The sequence below is a fragment of the Peromyscus leucopus genome, chromosome 4, assembly GCF_004664715.2.
Source record: "Peromyscus leucopus breed LL Stock chromosome 4, UCI_PerLeu_2.1, whole genome shotgun sequence".
NCBI lineage: Eukaryota > Metazoa > Chordata > Mammalia > Rodentia > Cricetidae > Peromyscus > Peromyscus leucopus.
Window position 1 is genome coordinate 101,500,156 of NC_051066.1, and position 27,834 is coordinate 101,527,989.

At 44.1% G+C, this 27,834-nt stretch overlaps 1 protein-coding gene across 2 annotated transcripts in view; it reads right to left on the reverse strand.

The window, feature by feature from the left end:
* The window catches only part of Fbn1 (fibrillin 1), a 209,795-nt gene extending 201,021 nt beyond the window's left edge, over positions 1–8,774 (reverse strand). Inside the window, exons 1-2 of one of the 2 annotated variants that reach the window (XM_028858264.2) lie at positions 8,665–8,774; positions 7,782–8,116 (exon numbers count right to left, since the gene is read on the reverse strand). In XM_028858264.2, coding sequence (XP_028714097.1) covers positions 7,782–7,945 — 164 coding nt within the window. In that variant the 5' untranslated portion in view covers positions 7,946–8,116; positions 8,665–8,774. Of the gene's footprint in view, positions 1–7,781; positions 8,117–8,664 lie in introns of those variants that run through there. The other variant, XM_028858265.2, reaches the window with a different exon arrangement.
* Positions 8,775–27,834: the final 19,060 nt, after the last annotated feature.

Here is a 27,834-nt window from a genome sequence, read left to right on the forward strand (position 1 = left end):
GGAGCCCAAGGTGATCTGTGTCCTGTTCTTTTCTCAGAGATGGGCCAGTATGTCTTCATGTGTGAGGAATTCTCATTTTCATGTAGGCAGGAGCATTCTAAATGCCTCCTCCCCTTTGCCTCTTCACACCAACTGCTCAGTTGTACCACCTCTGTTGTGTCTGGGACAACTGAACCTCTTCTTCTTCATCATCAACCTCCCTGCCTTTGCTCAGACCACCATCTATTCTATGTGAACCCCACATGGCTCCTTAAACTCCCTGCCTCTGGTTTCCTTGCACTAACCACACGGCTTTCACACCACTGCTTCGGTAACACGGGGCTGATCCTGCAGCCTGGATCATCCTGGAGCCCGGCTCATCCTCACAACAGTCAGGAGCACGATGTTTCCACTGACCCCTCTCTGCCCTGAATGGCGTCATCTCTTTGTGCCGGCTCACAAGGTGTCAGTCCTCAGACCACACTTCACGGTGCCAGTCAGATCCCTTAGCACAAACTCTGCCCGCTGGGCCCAATGGCCCACCATCCCAAACACTTCAAATCCTCCTCCCCTTGTGTCTTTTTCCCTCATCTTTCCCCTTTATTTCAAATTTCCATTTCCTCTAGCCCCTAATTCATATAATTGACCTTACCCAGTCAGTCAGTCAAAATTATCTGCAACTGACCATCCACCACCATCTACTGACACCTCCCTTACACCCGATTCCTAAGAGTCCTCAGAGAAATAAAATATGCGAGGCATCTCCCTCCCCATCCTTGAGGGGTTCTCGGTTGTGGTGGACAGCCACCATTTTATTGTACAACCAGAGGCCGTGGAACTCACTGTCAAGGGCCAAACAGCAAATATTTCGGTTATTCTGTTCCGTCGTGTCTGTCAGAGCTACAGCACTCGAGTGCTGCAAAGACAGGCGGCACTGGAGTTAACGCATGCTCAGATAGATGTCCGGGCTATGCGGCAATAAAACGTCCTTCTCAAACACAGCTTGGTCCATGGTCTGCAGACCAGGGATCTTCTACTATCGCATCTTTTCTGATTAATCCCTTTCCAACAGTGCTTCTGTTGGCCTGTAACAGGAGACACCTTCAACAAATGTTGAGCTGTGCCCACAGGAGAACGTTCCAGGAGAAGAAGGTGTCAAGAGGATAAAAGAAAGAATTTACCAGCTATAAAACTTAATTTAGCCGAGAAGCAACAAAATGCTAAGTTAAAAGTTCTGTGAAGCCAGGTTTCCTAACTCTAGTTGATTTCCCTAGGGTAATGACTGGAACTCTACATTCTTTGTTTCTGTTTTTGTTTGTCTCCAACCTGTTCAATGTGCAAAGACGTTTAATCTCCCTCATAAGGAGCTGTGTATTAAGGGATTAATACTGTCAAAGTGCAATCGTCATGGATGCACCAAAGCTTGCTATTTTAACAATAATTGCTCAATTTAATATTTAAAAATTGGCTGTGATTTTTACAGGTAAGAAATGTAAAAAAAAAAAAATGAAGCAAATAATTAATTTGCCAGCAAGAATGTGAGATACACATCAGCCTCCCTGGAAAGAGATATATGTTGCATAACTCTACCTAAGAAACATTTCTTACGCAGAATTTGAAAACAAGAGATTCTGGATGATATAATTAGTACATAATACTCTCAGCTCAGAAACTGGAAGGTACAGAAGGTTGTACCTGTGATAGTTCCACCTTAGTGAAAACACAGCCCTAATATTAAAATAAAATACATGCACCATCCAAGGTCCCTGATGACCCTGACATCATATGATCCTTTCTGTCCTATTAATGTCTGGCTGAAGTCTCAGAAAACATTTTTATTTAACCAAGTAATAAAGTTAACCATACTTAGGATTTTTTAACTCTTACTAAAGAATATTAGAAGTGTTTAATGGAATTTCACCAATATCTTAGTCATGCATCTTATATCTTAGCCCACTGACACAAGAAATCAAAACTGTAACTTGCTGTGGGATGGTCTGTATGTCAAATAGCTCTGATTGGTCAATAAATAAAACACTAATTGGCCAGTGGCTAGGCAGGAAGTATAGGCGGGACTAACAGAGAAGAGAAAAGAAAGAACAGGAAGGTGGGCGGAGTCACTGCCAGCCGCCACCATGACAAGCAGCATATGAAGATGCTGGTAAGCCATGAGCCGCGTGGCAAGGTATAGATTTATGGAAATGGATTAATTTAAGCTATAAGAACAGTTAGCAAGAAGCCTGCCACAGCCAAACAGTTTGAACAATATAAGTCTCTGTGTTTACTTGGTTGGGTCAAAGTGGCTGTGGGACTGGCAGGTGAGAGAGATTTGTCCTGACTGTGGACCAGGCAGGACTGGAGAAAACTCCAGATGCAGTAACTAAAATTAATTAGTGAAGAAACTTGAATATTAAAACATTCTCATGTTTGTCAGGAGGAATGGATTAAACGGCCCACCTGGAAACACAGTGTGGATTAGATGAACTACTATACAGAGAACATATATGGAGCTGTGTCTGTCAGAAACACTATCGAAGCATCACTTCATACAGTATTATTACACAGGGTCCTGAGCCACTGTTTAGAGATATGGTGTTCTTACTTTATAATGCTGTGAAATGGGTACATGTTTAATAAAAACTATACTTCACATTTTGAGTTTTGATTTCCCCCTCCCGAGAATGACCAATATATGACTCCAAGTTCTTAGCAGCATTTATCGGGGCTGAGATGCATCAAATCAAGGCACACTGGTGCTGCAGCTGTGGTTGGTTAGCCTAACACCAGACCCTGTGCCTTTGGCTGCTTCTCTGTTAGTGGCTCTTGGTCTTCTGTAAACCATGAAGCCCCTTCCAAGCCATGCACTACACATCTCTGGTGTTCCACTCAGCTAAGTAAAGACTGGTCAATCGAGGCTTCTGGAATTAGTGATTCTTTGAGATTCATTTAATGATATTAGTGGTAAAATGCTTACGATTTGACTCTTGCCTCTTGGACGATTTTACAGATTAGTGGGAAATGGAAATCGAGTCTAGGGGGTCAGGAGATAGGTCTCAGAGTGAAGTGAGGGCTTCGGCTCCATCCCTGGCACCAACTTACAAAGCCAGACGGGCAGTGCAGACCTGTAACCCCAGCACCAGGAGGCAGAGACAGATGGTTCTCTGGCGCTTACTGGACTGTCAGTGTAACCTAATCAGAGAACTCTAGACCCTGGGGAGAAACTGGGCTTCAAAATATAAGGTGGACGGCTCCTGAGAAATGACACCCTAAGCAGACTTCTGGCCTCCATAGACATGCCCAATATGCGCCTGTTCACCCCACACACACGAACACACACATCCCCATACATAACCACACAAGAGACAACCATGTTTTAATAATCATGAAACAACAAATGTTCTCAGACCTTCTATGACAGGCTTGATATATTATTGATTTCAGCTTTCTCAAAGAATGCTATTAAAGTAAGCCCATTTGCTGGGCAGTGTCTAGAATCAAAGAAATTGTTAAAATAGTTTACTTGTCTTCCAAAAAAGCATTTCACATTGAAAACCAAAGCTAAAGCTCCCAGAGTGTCTTGGGTAAATTATTTGGTTTTGAATGTATATTTTAATTGTTTAGCATTTTGTTTGAGTAATTATAGGTTATAAATATAATGCTTTGATTTTTTTAACAAGGGAATCTTTCAATATTATTTAAAATTCCAATTAAGTGTGAAGATAGGTCTGTACTTCCATTCACTTCCACTCTCAAATCATGATACTGTATATGTTGACATATGTTTTTATTCATTTACCTCATTAACAGCTTACTCATTTCTTTAAATTATCTCTTTGTCCAAAAGGCATAGATGAAAAATCAAATAAATATTTCATCTCTTTTTATTTAAAATGTAGAATTACATAAACCTCAGTCTAAGAAAATCTGTCTTTTAAATCGTGTCCCAATATGTTAGCTTCCTCTTTTCATTAACGTGAAAACCAAAGATGCCATTGTCAGGAGCTTCCTCCATGTGTAAGGAGGAGACTGTGACTTCAGATGAGTCTTCAAGTTGTCTTTGTGAGTCAAGTGAGCTCTGAGTCAAATCCTCTGTTCTCCCCATCCAATTTCGTTGAGAAAGACTTCCATAATTAAGAAGTTGGGAGTTTGCCATCACATAATCTACCCTGGCTGTGAACTGTTTCATATGTGTTTTTCTGGTAATAAGAATTCTGAACAATGTAAACAAATAAACAAAGACCAGAAAGAAGCATGAGAAGGGAGACAAACTTTGTAAACCACAATGGGACCCCTGTGCCTGTCAACTGTCAACTTATAAATCTATCAACCCTGTCAGCCTGTCAGCTTATCAACCTGTCAGCCTGTAAACTCATGAACCAGCAACAGGGACACAAGACTCATTCCCTGTTACTGGAGACTTGGGAAAAGAAGTTTCAGTTTAAGGAATGTTTCCCTTTGACATGAAACTGTAATATTTCCTTATTTGGGCGTTAAAGCAATAAGGCAATCATAAAGAAAGGGTGCATAACTACTGCTTTCTAACTAGAATTGGTTTATTGGTGATGGAGGTGGTGGTGTTGCTGGTGGTAGCAGTACTGGTGGTGGTGGTGATGGTGGTGGTGATGGTGGTGGTGGTGGTGGTGGTGGTGGTGTGTGTGTGTGTGTGTGTGTTACTGAGCCATCTTCCTTTTTTTTTTTTTTTTTGACTAATTGCAGTATTAAAGTTTAGCCAAGAAAATTCCTATGAGCTGAAATGCAGTTAGGACTGCATTATTTCTCATCAAGTCATTTCACACATGTTAAGCAATGGCCAGGCAAAAGAAAACTCCTATATGTGTTTACTATTGGAAAATGATTTTTAAACTTGCAAACTTGTGGCCAGCGAGACAGCTCTGTAACAGGTAAAGGTGCCTACTGCCAAGCATGTCAGCCTGAGCTCAACACCCAGAACCTAATGATGGAGTTAGAGCGGATGTCTGCAAATTGTCCTCTGTGCGCGCGCGCGCACACACACACACACACACACACACACACACACACTGTATTACACACACACATATAATAAATAAACAGAATGTAAAAATAAGTAAACATGCAAATTTTCACTGGAAAAACTGAGGAAAAACATTGTTTTGCTGAGCGAATGGAGAACACGTTGATTCCATCTTTTTAAATTTTCAAAAAAAAAAATAGAGGATTTCCTGTAAAAGCAGAAATTGGCAACTTACTAAGAAAACACAGCAAAAGCTGGGAAAAAATTTTAAGGATCCTTAAATTTCCACAGTGGAACAACGCTTGATGCCCAGTGAGAAGAGAAAAAGGGAGAAAACACCTGCCCTGGGATGCAGGAGAGAAGCCAGCTGGGGCGGCACACCTAGTGAGGGAAGCCGGGCCCTCCAGTCTGCAGAGCGAGGGAGATGACAGGAAAAGGACACGGGTGTTAAGGCCAGCACCTGTCACATCAGAGGAAAAGCCAAAGGCAACAGGACACCGTGTGCCAGACCTCGGTGCATGGATACCAGCAAGGTGTCAAAAGTCATAGCCCCCGCCTCACACAAGCCTTGGGGACTACAGACCACCTGCACTTCAGAAGCCCAGCATGTCCATCAAAGCAGGGAGCAGGTATCAGCACAGTCAGGGGTTAGTTGTGAACTGGACAACTTTAGTGAGCACACATAGAAGCTTTAAGTCACAACTGTGCAAACGTCGTGCACAGCCTGCTCTTCTGATGGTTTACGCAGCACAGCAAGGCTGAAAGACCATCCTGTGAGACTAACGGCAGTGAGCAAAGAGACTTTGAGATTTTGAAGTCCGCATCAGAATGAGTGTGTTTAGAATCTGTAAGAAAACCTTGACCCAGCAGCTCTACCTATATTACTTTGCGCCACATATAAGCTCATGCACATACATGTAAGTATACAGAAAGATGTTGTTAATAGCAAAATATTTATTATAATCTCAAGAGCTGTCATTTGGGACCTATTCCACAATATCATGGGAACCTACAAGCCAAGAGAACACAAGTTAACAGATGGACACACTGAAGATGTATAAAAAGTGAAGGCCCATATTATATATAGTACATCCACATAGTAAAAAAACAGGTGCACACATATATGTTCATATATGTGTGTGTGTATATATAACATGCATATATGCAATGCATATGTGGCTATGTATATATAATATATAATAATATATAATATATGTAAAATATATAATTGAGGTATCTGAGATGTAGGAGGGAAATACTTTTAATTGTATATCCTTTAAAATTCTTTTACCACATCCATACATAGAAATAGAAACAGAAAACTTTATAGATAACGTAAGAACTAGGAATGCTCATAATGGCTGTTCTACTAATACTATGGGTTAAAAAAGATTTATAAAAACTACAATCTCTCATTTATATGTACACATATGTATATGTGCGTTTGTTTGTATAGATGTGAGTAATGCCATCACAATAGATACTAAGATGATAGTATGCACCAACATGATAGTCTGAAAGAAAAATGCTGAGCCAAACAAAGCCCTCTTGAAACATGTTAAAAATCAGCTTTTCCACCCATTTCCTGAACTCTCCACCAGCCTTCTACACAGGGCAACTGTTGTCTGATGCTTGGTCGGGATCAGTAGATCTTATTGCCAATGTTGTTGGATTGTTTCCCAACAACATTCTGGGTCCGTTTCCCACAAAGGTCAAGACAGAACTGATTCTAGCTATTTGGGGGATCAAACCATCACAAACGTATTACCACAGCATAAGCGCTTTACAGTGATGCTCATCTGGTCCCTCGTCCAGACAAGGACTCAAAAACTGTTCCATACACCCCACTTCTGCTTCTTGTACTGAAGCCATACAAACACAAGATTCACTACATACACACAAAACAGCCCCCCCACACACACACATACAAAATACAATGAACACCTTCATCATGACATCCAGGGCCACATAAGTTACAGACCACTTGGGGGAAAGTACCCTGAAAATGACAAGAAACCTCAGCATATGCACTGCCTGGGGTCACTGAGCAGGTTCCTCCAAGGGAGAGAAGAGTGGCCATCAATTTCCATCCGACCACTTCTATAGAGGCTTGAACTTAATCTCGGAGACTGGCATTATTAGGAGTTTTAAAAAAATCTTAAAGGAACTGTATTTCCACCCTCCTTCAGCTTCCGAAACTGCCAAGCCTCAGAGAGCCAACCTGTCTAATTTAAATTGCTACAAGACTAGGGCGTGGGAAGCTGGTGGGACAAGGGTTTTCCAAGTAGACACCACATCAACCCGTGTAGGGTCAGCCACAGCGACGTTACTCCAGCAGTGACATGTAGAGCTCACACAGCCCAGACGCTACAGCCCTGATTTTCATGAGCATGACCATGCGTCTTGTCTCCGTCTCTGGAGTCTTCCTTTCCTCGCTGCTTCCCAAACAGCTGATACCCACACGGAAAGCACTTCTGCCTGCACTCTGCCGGAATCGGTATGCAGCAAAAGCAGTGGGCTTCTCCCTTTCTCTGGGTTTCAGCTCCTCCCCTTCTTCCACAAGGAGCCCTTCTCGCCTCCCCAAATCTGCCTCAACAATGGGCCAGGACTCCCTCCAACCAGGACCTCTCCTCTGGGGCAGGAACAAGGCGATTTATCTGAACAAGCGATGGTGACCAAGGAATCTTGGAACTTACAGGCGGCCCCCAGGAGGTCTCACCCGGGGTCCTCTACCGGCCAGAACCGGCCCTGTAAATTGCTGTGGGTCTTAAAGTCCAAGAAGGGCGAAACAGCTAAGCGCTTCCCTTACCCTTTCAGCGCATCGTGTCCTCCACCGCCTCTTCTCTTGGCCCGGTTGGCTCTAGTCTCCTTCAGGTTCCCAGCCTCCAGATTAGCGTCCGCCCCATGGCTCGTATAGGACGCGAGGAGCAGGGCGAACGCCAGCGCGACCTCCAGCAGCCCGCCTCGCCGCATGGTGCCGCCGGCCGCTACTCGCGCCGCCGCCGCCGCCGCCGCCGCTGCGCCTTCCAGCGCCCCGAGCCTCCGGGGTCCCGCTGGTCCTGCTGTCCCGCCGCAGGGGTGTCCTCGCCCGGCTCCTACTGCTTTCTTTTCCCGACGCTGCTCCCGCTTCGGGCAGCCCTTGCCCTGCAACACAGACAAGTCCCCAAGGCGGGCGGGGGGGAAACACTCAGGGCGCTGGGATGCTGGAGCTCGCAGACCCCGCCGCCGCCGAGCCCAGCCCGCGCGCCGCCTGCGCGTGGCGCAGTTACTCGGATGAGCAAGGACCGTTCGATCCCAGCTGGCTACAGAGCCAGAGCCAGGCGACCGGGATTCTCGGATCCTGCGGCCTCACGGCGCCAAGTACAGTGTCCCCAGGGAGCCCAAGAGTCCCGCGAGCCGGCTGCCTACACCGTCTTAATGGCACTGATTGCGCACGGTGAGGGCTGACGCTCCCCCAAACAGGGTCCTCTCCTCCCAGACACCCGGCCACGGCCACCCCCCGCCAGTCCCCTGTATCCAACGTGGAGCCGGGCACCGCAGCCCCAGGTCCTGCAGCTGTCAGGCAAAGAGGGCCAGCTGCAGATGCTCGGGACAGCCCCTCACCCTGCCCGGCCTCATGCCCTAGGTGCCGCGCAAACAGCCCTCCAGCCCCCGGCTGCCGCCTGACCCCGGCAGGACCCCGAGACACCCACTGGACCAGCGGCTCGGACTCCCGGGCGGCGTTGGCTGCTCTGCTCCGCAGCTGTCCCAGCCGTGGCCGCCTGTGGCACCCACAGTCTCTGCCCCAACTCCGCGGCCCCCTCCTTTCCCACCTCTTCAAGTATCGTCCGCGCAGCGGTTTCTCGCGAGAGAAATACTTTTTTTTAAAAAAAAAAAAGAAAGAAAGAAAAAGAAAATGACACCCCCACCTCCCCCATCACCACCCCACCCCCGGCCCCATCTATCCTCCCTTTCCACTCCCCTCTGCCAGCCACCGCCCGGGTCCGGGGCCTCCCTCACTTGCAGGATCAGCGCAGTGGGAGGAGGCGGAGGTGATCCAGTCCTGCCAGGCCGGGATATTCCGTCCCAGGGTGGGGAAGCGAGGGAATGGGAAGAAGTGGAGTAGCGGTTTGGACCGTTCTGCGGCTGGAGGTCTAGACCCGAGATTCCCGAGATCAGAAGCGCGGAGAGCTGTGCCACCTGCACCGAGAATGCGTGCTAGACACCTTGGTCACCGAGGCCCAGGAGGCCCTGGATGGAGAAGGGCCCTGTGGCAGTGGCCCTCGCTTAGGTGCCCAGCCTCATGTGCCTCTGCTGTCCTGCAGGCCCCAGGCTCAGGCAGGGCGTGTCACAAGGCCACGATCCCTGAGCCAACCAACAGGGTTGGTGGAGGAAGGGGCTTGTCAATGTCAAGAGCCCATGAACTGGCTCTTTGGAGCCCACTGGAGGAGTGGTTCTTCAGGGGCTCAGGGCAAGCCATTCGCCTGGGCTAAATCCAGGATGTTGCAAAAGTCTGAGTTCGGGCCTGTGATTTGGGTTTCCAGCAATCCTCTTGCCTAACCCTCAGTTAAAATTGGGGTTTCCTGGAAGAACCCTATTTTTACATGTACATGCACTATACAGAGCACAAATACAGAGAGAGAGAGAGAGAACCCCCCCCAGAGAGAGAGAGAGAGAGAGAGACAGAGAGAGAGAGAGAGAGAGAGAAAGACAGAAAGACAGAAATAACCAGAATGCACAAGTACCCAAATATCGCCTGCACTAGAGTTTAGCTGGTCTGGGAACCCAATTAGGCTCTACCACAGGAACCAGGGATTCCCAATCACCAACTGTCATGCTCAGGACAAACAGGTACCCTAAGAATGCATGCATCTTATTGAAGGTGATTTTTCTTGTTTTCAACATTGTGTCCAGATATGAGATTATAGCAGTCAAGGCAACTTGATCTGCATTTCAGGATGGACCACACATTTCATGACGGTGGCCTTACTGCACTGCCTCGAGACATGAATGGGAAGATGAAAACACTAATTAAAACTCACAATTCCTAAAATATATTGTCTGGCTTGATTAAGGTCTTACCTTCAAAAATCCTCTTAGCAGATCTATGTACCAGAGATTTGATTAGACATGCTCAGTTGAGTAAAGAATCATTCATTCAAGGGCTAGGAAATGGCTCAGCAGATCAAGCGCCAAGCCTGATGATCTGAGTCCTATCACAAGATCTACATGATGGTAGGAAAGAAAAGATTCCTGAATGTGTCCTCTGATCGATGTACTCAGCACATTCATGCACATGTGCACAGTACACAGACACACACACACACACACACACACACACACACACACACACACACACAATGTAATAAAATAACCATTCGCTCAAGAAGTAGATACTGAACACCATCCATGCCACCTTATCATTGGATGAATCAGAATTACTTGCAGGTAAGCCAGGAGTTTCAGGCTCCTCAGACAGCAGGTGGGCTGCAGGGAAGGCAGGCTTGAAACAAATGATAGCTCAAATGTTGCATGCCAGCAAATACAGGGCATTGCTTAGAGGGTATATATGAGGGTGACTAGACCTAAGCTAGGGCTGATAGGGAAGGCGTTCCTGGGGAAAATGTCATCGCATGATGACTACTTACAGAGAGAGCAAGGATTCTGAACTATAGACACAGGATCTAGGGTATACACATATGTAATGTGTATGTGTTTATATATATTATGGATATATATTAATTATGTATTATACGATATATATATACATATATATGTATACATATAATCAGATATAAGGACCCAGAGGCTCTGTTTTTTAAAGTCTGTAGTCGAACTTGACATGGATATTTTTCAAAGTTCCCCAGATACAAAGAGGTGGGAAAGGGGTCCCAGCAGAGGAACCATGGGTTAGCAGAACCTAGGCTTCTGGAGGTCAAGGAAGATTTTGGCCTGACTCCTATGTATCCGGGCTGTTCAGCACCCTTTGTGCGTTTTGGAAACTGCCTGTTTTCAGATGACATGCAAGAGGCAATGTGACCCTCTCTTGGAGGCTGCCACTCAGCAACATAATCGACAGGGACAGCTGGGTGCAGGGCTCTTCAGAGGCATTTACCCTGGCAGCCCAGAACAAACCCCAACAGGAGTTCCATGTGTCTCAGGATCACCAAGTTCTCCCCAGTAAGTGGAGGGCTGGCAGGGGCTGCAACAGTCGGTGTGCCTGCCTTTCACGTTCAGTTCCTCCTCCCCAGGACTTTTTCTACATAGGGATCCATAAATATTCGGTAAATGAGCCAGTGGGTTTGCTTTCTAGAGCGATGTGATGGTAACTTTAAACCCTCACCCCATCCTTCCTTATTATTCTCTGTGCTAGAGAAAGGATCAACACAGTTCTAGCCACTGACAGCCTTGATGGTACCTGGTGGTGCCTCAGTTGTCCCACTACTTCCTTGGGAGTGAATGAAATGAATCTTCAAGTAAAACCAAGTTGGCTGATAGCCAATGTATGTATTTTATTACTTAGTTCATTATTCATTTGACCAATTTGACCACAGGCAAGTACCACCTGTTAAACACCATATCAACTATGAGACGATTTATATTTCCATCATTTTTCAGAACTTTCCTTTATTGAAGAAGTATCTTTAACGACTTAATGTTTAAGTATTTTCCTATAATCCCACCATTCTAGCAACTAATTGACTTTTCTCCGTTTCCCACGAGTCTTTGTCTCTGCAGTACATCTGACATAGTCATAACCACGGAGTCTAGAATAGTTTTGTCTTCTGCGGAACAGAGAGGAGGATTTGTTCACACTTCAGGCTTAACCTTTGCATTTTTGCAGATGAGGGTCCCTGGGTGAGGTTCGCCTAGCCATACTTCTGGCAGAAAGCATGTACAACTGTTGAATTATGTTATTGAAATAACTTTCATTACCTCAATCCCCCAAAGCCAACAGTTCCTCTCCACCCAAAACAAAAGCTCTGTTTCTCAGTCTTCATTTCGCTTGTGTTTTCCATGAGTTCTGGGTCCCACCCTGGTATTGCCTGTCTTTTTTTTTTTTTTTCTACCAGACATAACAGATACCAGCCCAACAGCAGAGGAGAATAAAGAAGAGGCCTGGCCAGCAAGAAAGGATACAACATTGGATCCATCACAAATTAAAAACATGCCCTCCCTGAGTGCCATTCAACACATGTTTACTAAACACCAGCTCTGTGCCATGCCATGGTCAATCCTGCAGCTGCCCCCCCCAAAACCCCTCCCCCAAAAACCCCTTCCAGGGTGCTTCACCTTTTCTCAGAAGAGGGAAAGGGACTCCACATCTGCAAAGTCCCCAAAAATGGCAAACAATAAGCTAAGAGGCTAAGAAAAGTAAATGTCTTCAAGCATTTTATAGGCAAAAACTCAAATTTTATCTGCAGACCTCGATTGACATTTGAGTTTCCTTTAATTTTCTTAAGCAATGAAGCATTCTGTTGATCTTTTTTCAATGATGTAAAAGTATACAGCTCCCAAGTATATAAAAACAGGCATTTGGAGTGAGGGTGTCCAGTAAGCAGTTTACCAGTACCTGGCCTGTAAGACAAAGGTCAGCACAGAAAATGGCTTGAGGAATCCTCCCAAAGCTGGGTGTCACCAAAACAGGGGCCCCCAGAGGAGAGAGGTGGGTGGGGTGGGATGACTAGTCGGGTCAGGAAGATTTAATGGACGAGATGGGATTTGAGAGGTGCCTTGAAAGGAGGGGTAGGGTTTGGCTGCACAGAACGGTCTTGGGAGAATATTCCAGACACAGCGAGAGAAGGAGGCAAAAGCAGGAAGGGAGGAAAGAATTGGGGCCAGAGGAGACAGATGAGGTATTTTCCCATCCTTCCTTGGGACACACCCTGGGCTGAGTGTCTATGAAGGGCAGCAGGCTACTGTGGACCCATGGGTATTGTTTCTTAAATGACTGATTAATCACACCACATGAATACTTATCTCCATCACTGAGACCTGGAAGAACTGAGACCCATCTGACCTCTGTGTTCAAACTGATGGAGGGCAAACTACACTCAGCTTCCCCTGGGTTTCAATTAGTCACCTACATTAAGAAATTTTAATAGAGAATGAACTTTTTCTCAGGACCCTAATACTAGTCTCTTTAAACCAGGAAACGCATACCCTAACCCACTTCGTGGGCAACCTGAAAGTCCAGCTCAGTTAGGAGTGAGGCAGTCTTGCTAGTAACACTGTCTTTGTCTACATCTGTTTTTACTTTCAATCTCCATTTTCTCCTAACAGTAATTAGTGGATACTAGTAATTAGTGGATATAAAAAATGCTTTTTCCTAGCTGACTTTATCTATTCCCATGATTTCACCCCCTGCTTATAACATACTATTAAGTCCCAAGTCTGTATCTCCACCCCAGTATCCCTGGAGCTTTCAATGCAGCTGTCCAAGTTCCTGCTGGATGCCTCCATCTACTCCTCCCAGGGACAAAGTCATTGTGCAGCAGCCTCTGAACCGGTCTCCAAACTCCCACCCAGGTGCTCATGCCCTGAGATAATCCCCTCCCCCTGAGCATGGGCTGGGCCTGCTGGGTCCCCTCTCTTCTCAGTGGGGCAGAATCGAGGGGCTGTCACTTCTCATATTACACTGGGGCTCTGGATTCCATGCTGCTCTTCCCTCATTGCTCTTCTTCCCAGTCACACTGACTGACGGAGTCAGCTGCCTTGTTGTGAATTGACCTAGAAAGTCCCAGTAGCACAAAACTGAAGAAGCCACCAGTCACTGAGAACCCGAGTTCCCGGGGCACAGCCTTCTGGGAGCTGTGTTCTAAGGACCACATGGGGAGCTTGGGCATCTTCAGACACCACTGTAACCCCAGCTAATGGAAGTCAAAGAACCAAAGAATTGGCAAAGCAGTGCTCAAATCATGACCCACAGAAATTATGAAAAAATAAAAATGAGTGTTTGGAGCCTCTGGATTTTGAGGCCATTTGCTGCACAGAAATGGATAACAATTACTAAGCAATACGCCTAAATATGGCTGAGAAGTGGTGGCTGGCGCATGCCTTTATTCCTAGGACTCAGGAGGCAGAGGCAGGCACACATCTCTAGTTCGAGGCCAGTCTGGTCTACAGAGGGAGTTCTAAGGACAGCCAGGGCTACACAGAGAACTACTGTCTTAGAAAATTGAAAGCCAAAAAAAAAAAAAAATTAAAAAGAAGAAGCCTAAACATGTTCCTTCTTTTGAATTCTATCTTTTAATTGTAAGGACCACCATGTACTCATCTATGCTGATAAGGGGTGTCTCAGACAGCCTTCATTTGTGTTTTTCACATCTACTCAAGCTCAGCTGTTTTAACTATTTTTTAATCATAATTGACACTACTTAGTAGTCTTAATTTGTTCCCTGTGTGTTCCATCTGGACCTTAAGCTGTCTGTACTATAACTTGATCTTGCTCAATTTCTGCAAAATTCTACTAGCAACCATATTCATGACATCATACTGGGTATCTTTCCATAGATAATAAACCCCTGGGAAGTGTCCAGAGTGATAGAACAGGGGATGAGGAGAGTCTGGAAATACTGGAAAATGTTTCCCATCATCTGCAAGTCAACCACATGAATAGGACTAGAGCAAGCCTGGGACTAGAGAACAGAAGACCTGATCCTTGCCTTGCTAGTGATCTGCTGTGGTCTTGGCATTTCCCTTGGAGGAGACTTTGTTTCCCCTTCAAGAAAATTTAAGGCTTAGACTTCAGTGGACAGTGGAGCTATGGGTAGGTAGCTTCAGGGTGAACTAATCAGCTTGATGAAGTCTCATATGCTGTCTCTAACACACACCAACACTTATTCAGGGTCTTCCATGCCTTAGGAATCTGGAGTGCCTAGTTCCTTGAACAATATCTAGATATAGAAACCTGTGGTTTAGATAAGCTCAAAGACTTTTTACTGTTCTATTCTGCTGTTGCTAAGCAGTTTGTAATTAGACATCAATTCTATTAAGTTATAAAACATACAAACATCTTAAAGGAGTATTTTGTGGGTATGTGCACCCATGCTTCATTTTGTTCTCATTTCATTTTCTTCCCAAACCCTGATGGATCTCTTTGTAGTCACTGAGGTAGATTCACTCCACTGGAGACCATGACAGTTCCATAGGAACTGGATAAAGAGCGGTATAAAGGTTGAAGAATGTCACAGGCAAACAGCCAACTCAACGACGGGCTTCTTAAACTCATCATAGTGCATGACATCCACAAGATATTAATAAATGCAAGATATTGTCCCCCAAATGACATATGATGAGGGGAGGGAGAGGAAGGGGGAGGGGGAAGAGGAGGAGAGAGCAAGAGAGGGGCAGGGAGCGAATGCCTTCCTTACCTTCCCCTAAAAGCCTGTCTCCACACAGTGTCACATCCAAAGGAAACAGGATGTTTTAATGAGAAAACATCTGACAATCTTCAGCAAAAAGTAAAAGGCGGTAATCATCTTTACTAAAGGCCTTGGCTGAAGGGGAGAAAACCATTGAGGCCACAGGGAGACTTTATCCTGGGCTGTAGAAACACCAAGTGCCCCTCAAGGCTCTCTCCAAATCTTTCAGACCCACACTTCACCTGCCTGCACCCTGGCCTCTTCTCTGCTGCTGTCCTGTTTCCTAGCATCACTCAGCCTGTCCACCCAGCCACCAGCCCTTGGTTATCATGGTATTAACTCTTCTCAAGAAAAAGTTTGGCCTGGGATCTACCTTCAGTAAGGAACATGATGAGGTCATAGTGACATCTAAGAGATTTTTAAGCCTGGACATCAGGAAAATGGGCACCAAAATCAGGTCTGATAGTGCAGGCCTATAAACCCAGCTACTTGTGAGGTGGAGGCAGGAAGATCACATATTCAAGCCCTGATTGGGCTTCTAAGTAAGTTTGGGAAGATTCGTGTGACCCTGTCTACAAATAAACAGTAAAAAGAAAGTTGGGTGTGTAGCTCAGTGGTAGAGCACTTGCTTGGCATGGGTTCGACCATAAGTCTAGCAAAAGGCAGAGAGCCAGAACAAGCTTGTGGGGGTGGGTAGTAACCTGGGGCAATAAATACAAGAAGGCAGAGGATCTGAGTTCTAGATGTTCAGAAAGGGAAAGATAACGGTATGGTCCAGTGACCGGAAGAGTGTATGTGGAGAGAGAGGGGTTGAGGGATGACAACCTGAAGAAATCATTTACAGCTGGACAGTAGAGCCCTCCCTCTCTCACAGGAAGAAGGGCTTTTATACAAGGGAAGGCCAAATCCAGGGACAACACCAGATGGCTTTCATAAAGGCAAAGAAGAATGAGAGACGATTACAAGAGGGTCAAGGCCAGAAGACTGAAGAATGTAGGGAAATACACATCACTAAGGAATTCAGAGAGCTGGGAGATGCCTCATTGAGGAGAGGTGCCTGACACCTCTGAGCTCAGTCCCAGGCCCCACATGGTGGGAGACAACTGACTTCACACGTCATTCTCTGACCTCTGCATGCATGCCACAGCACAAGTGCATACATACATACATACATACATACATACATACATACATACATAAAAAATAAGTGAATACGGTATACATACTTTTAAAACAATTTAGAACATGACAGGTGGACATGATGGCATGTTGCCTATAATCCCAGCAGGTGGGAGAAGAGGCTGGAAGATCATGTGTTAGCAGTCATCTCAGGTACAGAACCAGTTTGAGGACAGCCTGGGCTACATAAGATTGTGTCTGTAAAAACAGTGAATGGATAAATAAATGGATAGATGGATAGATAAAGGATAGATAGACAGACAGACGACAGATAGACAGACTTATGAACATTTGAGCATGCATCTCACACAAAGAAAGAAAGTGAATCCAGCATTGAGTCTTAGTGGTGAGAATGTCCTCCAAGTATGTGACAGCACACAGGAAAAAAGAATGGGAAATTATAGTTCAATTTCACAGTAGAGCCGAGATGGCTGAGTGAATAATTGAATCTGAGAAGCTACGGACAAGGGAAAGCCAACGTTGACACAGATTTGAAACCAGCCGTCTGGGGAGCGGATGGGGAGGAGATGCAGGCGGGAGAAACTGAACTTGGAAGGAAGATGATGAGTCTGCCCTGTGCTCCATGGCTGTTCTGAGGAGATCCCAGTGAGGAAAGGCAGCGGCTTTAGGAGAACATGTCAACTTTGCCAGTAGACAGAGGCAATGCGGTCTTTGCAGAGACACTTGGGATTTGGCTGTGTAAGCATCTGTGAAGTGTATTTACCAGCCATTTCCAACTGCATTCCCCGTATTTTGATTTGTGTTAATCCTGCAAACGGACCTGGAAGAGAAGACCATCTTGACAGCCAAAATTGGTTCTTTGAGTTTCAGATTCTCATGGTGAGGGGTAGAAATTTTGAGTAATTATGAAGTAAAGAAGGGACACCCTGCAAATATCAGAAACAGCCTCTACTGCTGGCCGAGAAAAAGACAAGAGACGGACATGTCTCCACCTAGAACAACAGAACTAGAGAAGGAGAGGTGATAAGGTATTGTTTTGTATCACATCCACTTCTGGATAACCTGTGAATGAGAAATACTACAGCTGCCTGTGGGTAACCCAAAAGACTACCAATCAAAGCAAGATGTTCGCACCTTTCCTTTGAAGAGAGAATTGTTTGTTTAGAACTAGCCTAAAGTACACAATTACACAGGTGCATTTTGAGTTTTCAATTTAAGATTTGAGTCTATATTGGAATTACTGCAAGGGAATGATGAATGCGGTCAGAGTGCGTGACAAACCCATAGAAAACCTCCTAATGGAACCCGCTGTTCTGTACAATAAATATACACTAAGAAGTTATAAACAGAATTCCTGATGGCTGGGTACCTAGAAATATGCTTCGTATTTGCTGAGTAGAAGTGAATATGGACACGGTGCAGTCTCGTAATTCCAGCTACTCTGGAGGCAGAGACAGGAGAGTTGCAAGTTCAAGGCCTGCCTGGGTCATGTAACGAGTCCCCATCCCCAAATAAGTATAAAGAGGTGTGGGGACACAGCTCAGTGGTATAGCGCTTGCCAAGCATGCATATGACCCAGAATCAAAATCAATGCAAAAATCCCCAAAATCAAAAGGAAAAGAAAGAGAAAGAAATGTTTATTTCTATTACCTACGTGCTTATTAGCACAAGATAACGGATGCTGATATGAGCAGCAGTTAGTCTGGGGAACTTGTCACTGTTTTTAGGATCATGAGCCTCTTTGGCTCCCCTAGTGACCCTTTGCACAGTTATTTCTCTGCCCTCTGGTCCCCACCAAGCCCCACTCTGTGTTTCTACAGATCCCGTTCTGCTGAGCATCCTGCTTTTACTCAAACCTTATCTGAGACTCAGAATGTGTTTTCTTTCCTAAGTAGATAGATAGTGCTGTTCTTTGCCAAGATCTGCACGGCGGGGTCTGTGAGCCCATCCCCCATCTTCTGGGCTGTTAACTGCTAACAGTTCCCAGCTGTGTCCCTCACCGAACACCACCACACTGGCCACAGAGAACTGCCTAACCTAACCCAAGATGACGCCCTGAGGGTGGGGCCCAGTTTCTTTTTATTTTATTTAATAATATTTAAAAGCCTATTATGGATAACTCAACACTTTAAGATTAAAAAGAGATAAAACATAAATTACCAATGTCAGAATTTAAAATGGAGACATTACTAAAAGTCCTATATACATAAAACAATAAATATGGCAACTAAAAAGGAGTGAGGAAAATTTCTTACCAGGCATAAATTACCAAATGGATGAAAACATAGTAAAATGGATAAAGGGACCTTTAAAGGGATGAAACTAGTAATTAAAAATATTTCACCAAGGCTGGGATATAGGTCGGTGAGAGGGTTCTTGCCCAGCAAGCATGATGCCCTGGTTCAATAGCTCCTGGCCACTTAAACACTAAAGAGAGAAATAGTACAGCTTCACAAAACTCATTCAGAAAATAGAAGTAGATCAAACACTCCCCAACTTGTTTTATTTTTATTTTATTTGAATTTAGTAAAGTGTAAGAAAGTGTGATAATAATGAATGTGAAGGTAGAGAACTAGATACCATAGAAAGAACCAGAGGCTAGAATGGTGAATCCAATAGCAGAAACTTAGAGTGTACCAGCTGAGCGAAATGGTAGAACTGAGGTGAGAGGGGCCTGTGAGCTGACTCAGTGGACAGAGAGGCTACCACCAAGCCCAGTGGCCTGAGTTTTATCTTCAGGTCCCCACATGTGGAAGGACAGAAGCGTCCCCCTCAAGGTGTCCTCTGACTTCCATAACCATGCTATGGCATGCATGTACATGCCACACTCTCCCAAGCAAATAAACATGCAACTTTAAACAAAGAGAGAGAGAATACCCGGGAAGCTTAAATATCAATCAATAAAAATGATCTAAGATGAAGACAGTGAATGAAATGAGCAAAGATTCAAAGAAAAATAGAACTTCCCGGACCTATGATACCATACCAGAAGGTCTAACATGCATACATTTGAAGTTACAGAGAGAGGAGAAGAAAGTGAAAGTATAAAAGAAATTTTAATAACTTTGTACAAGAAAATGTTCTTGTTTGGAAAGCTCTATTTATAGATACTCACCAAATGTAAGACCAATAAATAAAAAGAAAATTCCACTTGCTTTTCAATAAAACTGATATAAATAATAATATTGAAAGGTGCCAAATAAGTGACATATTCATACAGAAGAAGAGTGATGTAAATAGATATTGTCATCTGTGGTGGTTTGAATGAGAATGGTCCCCATAGGCTCATACATTTGAATGATTGGTCCCAAGTTAGTGGAACTATTTGGAAAGGATTAGGAGGTGTGGCCTTGTTGAAGGAAGTATATGACTGGGAATAGGTTTTGAAGTTCCAAAAGCCCACACCCACACCCACATCCACATCCATTCCCAAATTCTCTCTCTCTCTCTCTCTCTCTCTCTCTCTCTCTCTCTCTCTCTCTCTCTCTCTCTCTCTCTCTCTTTCTGCCTCCCATTTGCCAATAAGGATGTGAGCTTTCAGCTAATCCTTAGGAACTATCCACTTAAAAAAAAAAACTAGGGTCTCTCATGACCTGGAGTTCTCTGAAAGACTAAGCTGGCTGGCCAGAGCGCCCCAGGGGTTTACCCACCTCCACCTCCCCAGTGTGAGACTAAAAGCCTGTGCCGCCACATGAAGCTGTTTCGATAACACTGAGATAACACTTAGGTTTTCATGCTATGCACCAAGGGCTTTATGACTGAGCCATCTCCCAGGCCCAGGAGGTTACATCTTTAGACTGCTGAACAATAACAGGAAAAACACATTAGTTCAGGGAGCTGGAGAGATGACTCACACCATAAAGTGCTTGTCACACAAGCCTGAGGACCCGAGTTCAGGTCCTCTGAAACCAGGTTAAAAAGCCAGGCCCAATGGGCACATGCCTATAACCCCAGTGCCAGGGGGACACAGATAGGAGGATTCCTGGTGCTCACTGGTCAATTGATGAGCTCCAGGTTCAGTGACAGACTCTGTGTCACAAAATAATGAGGGAAAAAAAGCAATACATGGGAAGTGATAGAGGAAGACACGAAACAGTGACTTCTGGCCTCAACATGTATTCACACATAGTACACTTGCACCAACACACATAAGAACACACACACACACACACACACACACACACACAGAATAAAAAATAAGAAATTAGTGGCTCAAAGTTCTATACCCATCAAAAATATACAGCAAGGATGAAAGATAAATTAAAGGTATTTTATTAACATTTAAAATGTTATTTTTAAAATGTGAAATGCTAGCCATGTGGTGGTGGTGCACGCCTTTAATCCCACCAATTGGGAGGCAGAGGCAGGTGGATCTCTGAGTTCGAGGCCAGACTGGTCTACAGAGCGAGCTCCAGAACAGCAAGGGCTACACAGAGAAACTCTATCTTGAAAAAACAAACAAACAAAAGGTGAAATGCTTAGGAAAAACAAAATATGTAGCATATCTATACATGGAAATAATAAAAATACTTCTAAAAAAATTAAAGAAAACCTAAGTAAATAGAAAGATGTCTGGAGACTGAAAGACTTCATACTGAGGTCACCTTTCTTTCTACAAATTGATCTACAGATCTGTAACCCACAGACAAATATAATTCCAATTAGAGTCACAGTGAAGTTTTATGCATAAATAGAAGACTGAGTGTGACGGCTATCTTGGTTGTCACCTTGACATACCTGGGAAGAAGGAAACCCCTCCTAAAGAACTGCCCATCAGGCCAGGCGGTGATAGCACACGCCTTTAATCCCAGCACTCAGGAGGCATAGCCAGGCAGATCTCTGTGAGTTCAAGGCCAGCCTGGTCTACAGAGCGAGTTCCAGGACAGGCACCAAAACTACACAGAGAAACCCTGTCTCAAAAAAACAAAAAACAAAAAACAAAAAAAAATTGCCCATCCGTCGGCCTGTGGGCAGGCATATCTATGGGGCATGTTCTTGATTGGCAATTGATGTAAGAGAGCACAGCCCAGTGTGGTCAGTACTATCCCTAGGCAGATGGTCCGGGATATTATAAGAAAGATAGTTGAGTGTGAGCCAGAGTGTGAGCCAGTAAACAGCCTTGAGTTCCTGCTTGGCTTCCCTTAGTGAGGGACTCCAACCTGAAAGCTATAATAAATTCTTTCCTCTAAGTTGCTCTTGCTGTTGGTGCATATCTTAGCAACAGAAATGCATACTAGAATGTGGAATTAAATGTATATAGGAAAAAATAAAGGACCTGGAATAGCCAAACATTTTCTGTCTTGTAATTCTAGCAATTGTTGAAAGGGGATGGAGTACTAAGGTCCCCAAATATATTGTTTGCCTATCTATGTCTCTTTTCAATCTAATAGTGATAGAATGCCCTTCCAATGCCTTTTCTGTGGCAGGGAGACTCATGTAGCTTAGGCTGGCCTTGAGCTTGCTACAACCCAAAGGCTAGCCTGAACTCCTGATTATCCTGACCCACCATACCCAGCTCAGTGCAAGTGCAGCCAAGAATTACTCCCCATGTAGACCAAGCTGTTTGTGAACGCAATCTTCCTGGCTCTATTACTTGAGTGTTAGGGTTAGAGACCTGCATCACCACCACACCTGACTTTGGTCATAAATATTCTAAATTCTACACCATGTATATTACAACCAATTCTTCTGTTGCCTTTTAATTTTGTTGATGTCTTTGGCAAGCAGAAGTTTTTAATCTTTAAAAGTGTATTTTTATTTTTATTCGTGTGTGTGTGTGTGTGTGTGTGTGTGTGTGTGTGTGTGTGTGTTATATACCATGTGTGTGCAGGTACTCAAGAAGGCCAGAGAGCTGGCCCCTGGAACCCCCTGGAGCTGGAGTTATAGGTGGCCGTGAGCCATCTGACATAGGTGTTGGGAACCAAACTCAGGTCCTCTTGAAGAGCAGCAAGCCTTAACTGCTGAGTGGTCTCTCAACAGAGAAGTTCTTATTTTTGTTGAAATTCAACTTACTATTTTTTCTCCCTTACAGTATTCCTTTCTGGAAAAAAAAAAAAGAAAAGTCACAAAGAGATTCTCTAATAAAAATAATCATTATATAGTCAAGGATGGCTTCGAACTTCTGATCCTCCTGCCTCCACCTCCCAAGTACTGGGATTACAGGCATGTAATAGCATCTGCTTTTATTCATGCTGTAGACAGAACCAGGGCTTCATGTATGCTAAGCAAGCGCTCTACCAACTGAGCCATATCCCAACCAGCCTAAGTATTTTCAAGTTGATTTTTTTTTCATGATATGAGGAAGGGTCAGTGCTCATTTTCGTCACAGAACTATCAGGTGTCCTGGTAACGTTTATTGGCAAAATTGTTCTTTCTTCACTGATTTGTGTCAGCATTTGTATCAAAAATCAGCAGTTGATACACATGTGGAGTATTTCTGGACTTCCCTGATCATCACATTTTGTTTATTTCATGATAGTGTAAGTCTTGTAACTCTAAAACTTCTATTTCAAAATTGTTTGCCTTGATTTTTGTGTCCACCAAAATCATTCAGGCTGTTCCTTTCAGCTTCTTCCTCTTACAACTAAAAATATTCCTAGATGTCATAGCTACAGGTACACACAGTCTCGAACATGTAGCAAAAGAAAGGTGACCTTCATATAGACAGGCTTCGGGACGCAAGGGAAAACAAGGTGGTAAATTCCCAGTGAGTTTCTTTACCGATCTCTTGTGGAACATGTGAACCTTGAACTGCAGACAGCTCAAATCCAGAGGCTTAAGTGGTAAAAGTCATTAGACTCATCGAAGAATGGGGAAACGCACGTGCCCTCGCAACAAAAGTCCTTCTCAGTAATAACCTCTAGGGTGTTCAATCTTGATTGTCAACTTGGTGGACTTGGAATCTCCGCTGAAACAATCTTTCATGAAGGATTACCTAGATTAGATTAATTACTGTGGGAAGACCCACCCTAAAGGTACCATTCTACAATGGAGACACTTGGATTGCATAAAAAGAGAAAGCCAGCTGGGCAGCAGCATCCATCACTCTCTGCTTCATGATTATGCTGGCAATCTGGCCAGCTGCCTCCTGCTCCTGTCACACACAGGCATCCTGCCACAGTGGACTGTCCCCCTGGATCTCTGAGCTTTCACCAGGCATTTTGTCACAGTGATGAGACATTTCTATTCCACCAATATTACTCTCTCCAAATTTCAGTGGGAAGACAGACTCCTTTCCCCATCCCTCAGACACAGATGGAGAGCTTTGATTTGGGGGAAGGGTGCTCTGTATCTCATACCAGAGCAATGTCACAGGCTCCAGCAGTGAGTTGACCTCCGCACCTACTTGGAAGCAACAAGAATTAGTGAGGGAAGAATTTCTGCACCAGATGCTGTAGTCTGTGATCCTAGCACTCAAATAGTAGAGCTAGGAAGATTGCCATGAGTTCAAGGCCAGCCTTGTCCTCATAGTGAGTAATTCTTGGCCTCACTTGGCCTAAAGAAAGATTCTGTCTCAAAAAAAAGAAAGATTCTGTCTCAAAAGAAACAACAACAAAAAAAGAATAGCTAGGACTAAAGAATACTTGAAATTTACTTAAAAGAATCTAATTCTTTAAATGTACAAGATATTCTATTTCACAAAAGAGCTTGGGTAAATGGCACACAAAAATTCAACCAACACTGTGACTCGAGAAGGGAATTGAGATAAAAGCCAGTATGAGATCACTGCACATGGGAGGGAGCCTCATTTCACTGAGCAGAGCTGTGACAATAGACGAGGACTGGAGAGGTACAGTTTCCACAAGCAACAGGGCTGCTAGTTCCAGTCTCCAACCCAACCTCCTCCTGCCTAGCTTCCAGAGTCTCCAGATTCTACAATTCAAGATACACTTTTTGTAATAACTTTCAACATTCATAACTACTTTTCTTTCAATTATGTATTTATTCTTATGTGTATGAGTGTTTGGCTTGCGTGTATGCTAGTGTACTACATGTGTCCCTGGTAGCCAGAGAGCAGATCTCCTGGAACTGGAGTTACAAACATTTGTGAATCTCCAAGTGGACGCTGGAAATTGAACCTGGGTCATCTGAAAGAGCAGCCAGTGCTCCTAACCTCTGAGCCATCACTCCAGCCCCATAAAGACTTTTCTTGTACAAGGGTGAGACCAGATTTTGAGCAGAGGATTCTTGGTAAAACATCACAGGTAGCAGAGCTAAGGGAAGAGGAAGAACAACACTACACAGAGCGGAGGCTGAGCATGCTGCATGTGCCTTTTGAGCACGTCCCTAAAAGCCTAGTTAAGTTTCAGGGTTTGGTTTGGTTTTTTGAAGATTTGCTTATTTTGTTTTTTTATGTGTATGAGGGTTTTGCCTGTATGTATGTATGTCTGTGCACTATGTGCATGCCTGGTGTCCTTGAAGTTCAGAAAAGGGCATTGGATCCCCTGGGACTATAGTTATTGATGGTTGTAAGCTGTCATATGAGTCCTCTGTGAGAGTAACATGTGCTCTTACATTCTGAGCCATCTTTCCAGCTCCTAGCTTAAGTTATTAAAAGTTTTGTCAAAGCTACACAGAGAAACCCTGTCTTGAAAAAACAAAAAAAAAAAAAAAAAAAAAAAAAAAGTTTTGTATTGCCTTATCATATTTTTTGGAGTGCCATTGTCAAAGTGAATTAACTCCTACCAATAAGAGAAAGTTATAAAGTGCTTTACTATGACCCAAATTTTTTATCTTGGATAAATTACTTGTCTATGAGCCAGTTTCTTCTAGTTTGAAATAATGAGATTGCTTAGGTCCACGACTATTCATTCCTAGGGTGGGGTGGAGGCCATAATCAAATGAAGTAGTATTGTCCAACCTGAAGGATTCTGACCCATATGAACCTAGGTCCAGTAGCAAGAGTAGCTTTGAAAAGGAAGGGAGTCCCAGCAGGGGTTGCCGTGGGTGCCGTGGGTGCCGTGGGTGCTGAAGGGGATACCTGTGAGATAGCAGCTTCACATCTCAAGGAAACACAGCAGTGACCGTGATGTAGCTAGTGGTTCATGCTGTTCAAGGAAGCCATCAGCACCCCCTCATTGCCATTCTGTCCCCATTGTCATAACCCCAGACTTGAATGAATGCCCCCCCTCCCTGGAGTCCCTCAGCATTCTGGGTTGTAGTGATCCTCCATATTTCAAATTTACATTAGTCAGCAAGTGCCAATGTCAACTCCAGAAGTCACTATCACTCAGAACTGGTGGTGAAATAACTTTAAAACTAAGTCGGGGGCTGGAAGATGGCTCAGTGGTGAAGAGCGCTGGTTGCTCTTCCAGAGGACCTGGGTTCAAATCCTAGCACCCACATGGTTGGTGGCTTACAACCATCTGTACTCCAGTTCCAGGGGATCTGACAGCCTCTGAAGGTTCTACTTGCATGTGGTGCACAGACATGTATGCATTCAAAACACCCATACATATAAAACAATTTTCAAAAAAAATTTTTTTAAATATTAAATCAGGAATATAAAATACCACCAAGAGAAACCCCTTCAGAACACAAAGAGGGGAGAGAATGAGAGCAAGGGGAATGGTCAGAGTTTCTTTTCCTCATTATTCTTTCAACCAGAAATTTATATCGTATCAAGAAATGTCAAGGACTTTTCAAATAATATCTAGAAGAACCTTAGTGAATTGCTTAATGTCGTTTCTTTAGACAGAACTATCCCTCAACTGTATAAACCGTATACACATCAATTTTAGATATTACTTAGTGGCTCATGTCAACCATGTATTTTATCTCTATGCCCACAAAAGAGCCACAGATAGATTTAGAGACATGTGTCTAATTGTCTATCTATTTCCTAGGAGGGAGAAGAGAGTGGAGAAGGGAGAGAGGAAGGAGAAAGAAATGTGTTGATGTTTCACTGAGAATAGCCTCTCTCTGAAACAGACCACATTTTGCAATTCTTTGAAAAAGAATAAACTCAGTAAAAAAAAAAAAAAAGAAAGAAAGAAAGAACTGGAAAAGATAAATCTGTTGTGAGTCATTGTGAGAAATGGTCTTAAAAGCATAATCAGGAGTAATAGATCTTTTTCTCAAGATAGATGGTCCAGGACAGAAGCAGGCAACCCCACTGAGGATACAGCTGAGCTTAAGTGTAAAGCAACTGTGGCCAATCCAGAGAGGTGGGAATGGTGGAGTAGGGGGTAGACATGCCAGGATGCATGGGGGATGCACAGAGGGATGCTCTGATAGACTGAATGTGCGGGACCTGAGGAAGAAAAGATGAGTTCCAGATGGAATGACCAGTCACCAGGCATCTTCTTAGAATAGCCTAGGAGGGACCATGGGTCACAGAGAATGAGTAGCAAGCTTAGCTACTGACTAATCCACACTGAGCTGAGTGCTGCTTAGAACTGGGTCACTTTACTCTTCTGTATGCATTAAGTTGTTATAGTTTTTTTTAAAAAAAAAAAAAAGTCCTAAAGTGTGAATTTTAACAGCAGAAATCAGTCCTTAGATCATAAATCAAAATCATAGATTTTTATGTAAAGATATTCACAGAAGTAGTGTTTCTAATACTAAAATATTATTAGCAGTCTTACTGCTAATAAAAAGACAACAGTTAAATCTATGTGAAATACTTATATGCTAGTTTTAGTCGTATCCTAGAAAACTATTAATTATGTGGAGGAATGGTCATAATACAGTGGTGAGTAAAAAAGTCAGAAGTGCATCATATGTGATGATTGATCCTGACTGTTAGCGTGACTACACTAATGTCAGCATGAAGTGGCTTAGGAGACTTACAAAGCACACCTATGGACCTATCTGCGAGAAACTTTCCTGAGAAGAGAATATTAACCAGAGGAGAGAAGCCGCCTTGAATGCAGGCAGTGCCATCTCATAGGCTGGGGCCCCAGACAAAGTAGAGGAGGAAAGAAGGAAGCCCGGTTCGTAAGGGCTCTCCATCTCTCTGCTTCCTGGCTGCATCCATGAGCAGTTCTGCCTACCATGCCCTCTTCACCATGATGGGCTAAAACCTGAAGCTAGAAGCAAAGCATATCTTTCCTCCCCTAACCTCTATTAGAAGTGACAAATACACCATGCAAATGTATTCAAGAGCAAGGACTATACACATGTATACAGTGCGAACGGCGAAAGCACATGGCAAAACACTGCCTTGTGATAAGATGATAGTGGGGCTAGATGGTTTCATTGAGCAAATAAGAGGTTCTCAACCTGTGGGTCACGACCCCCACAGGGTTGTAGACCAGATATTTACATTATGATTCATAACAGTAGCAAAGTCACAGTTACGAAGTAGCAGTGAAAACAATGTTATGGTTGGGGATCACCACAACATGAGGAACTGTATTAAAGGGTCGCAGCATTAGG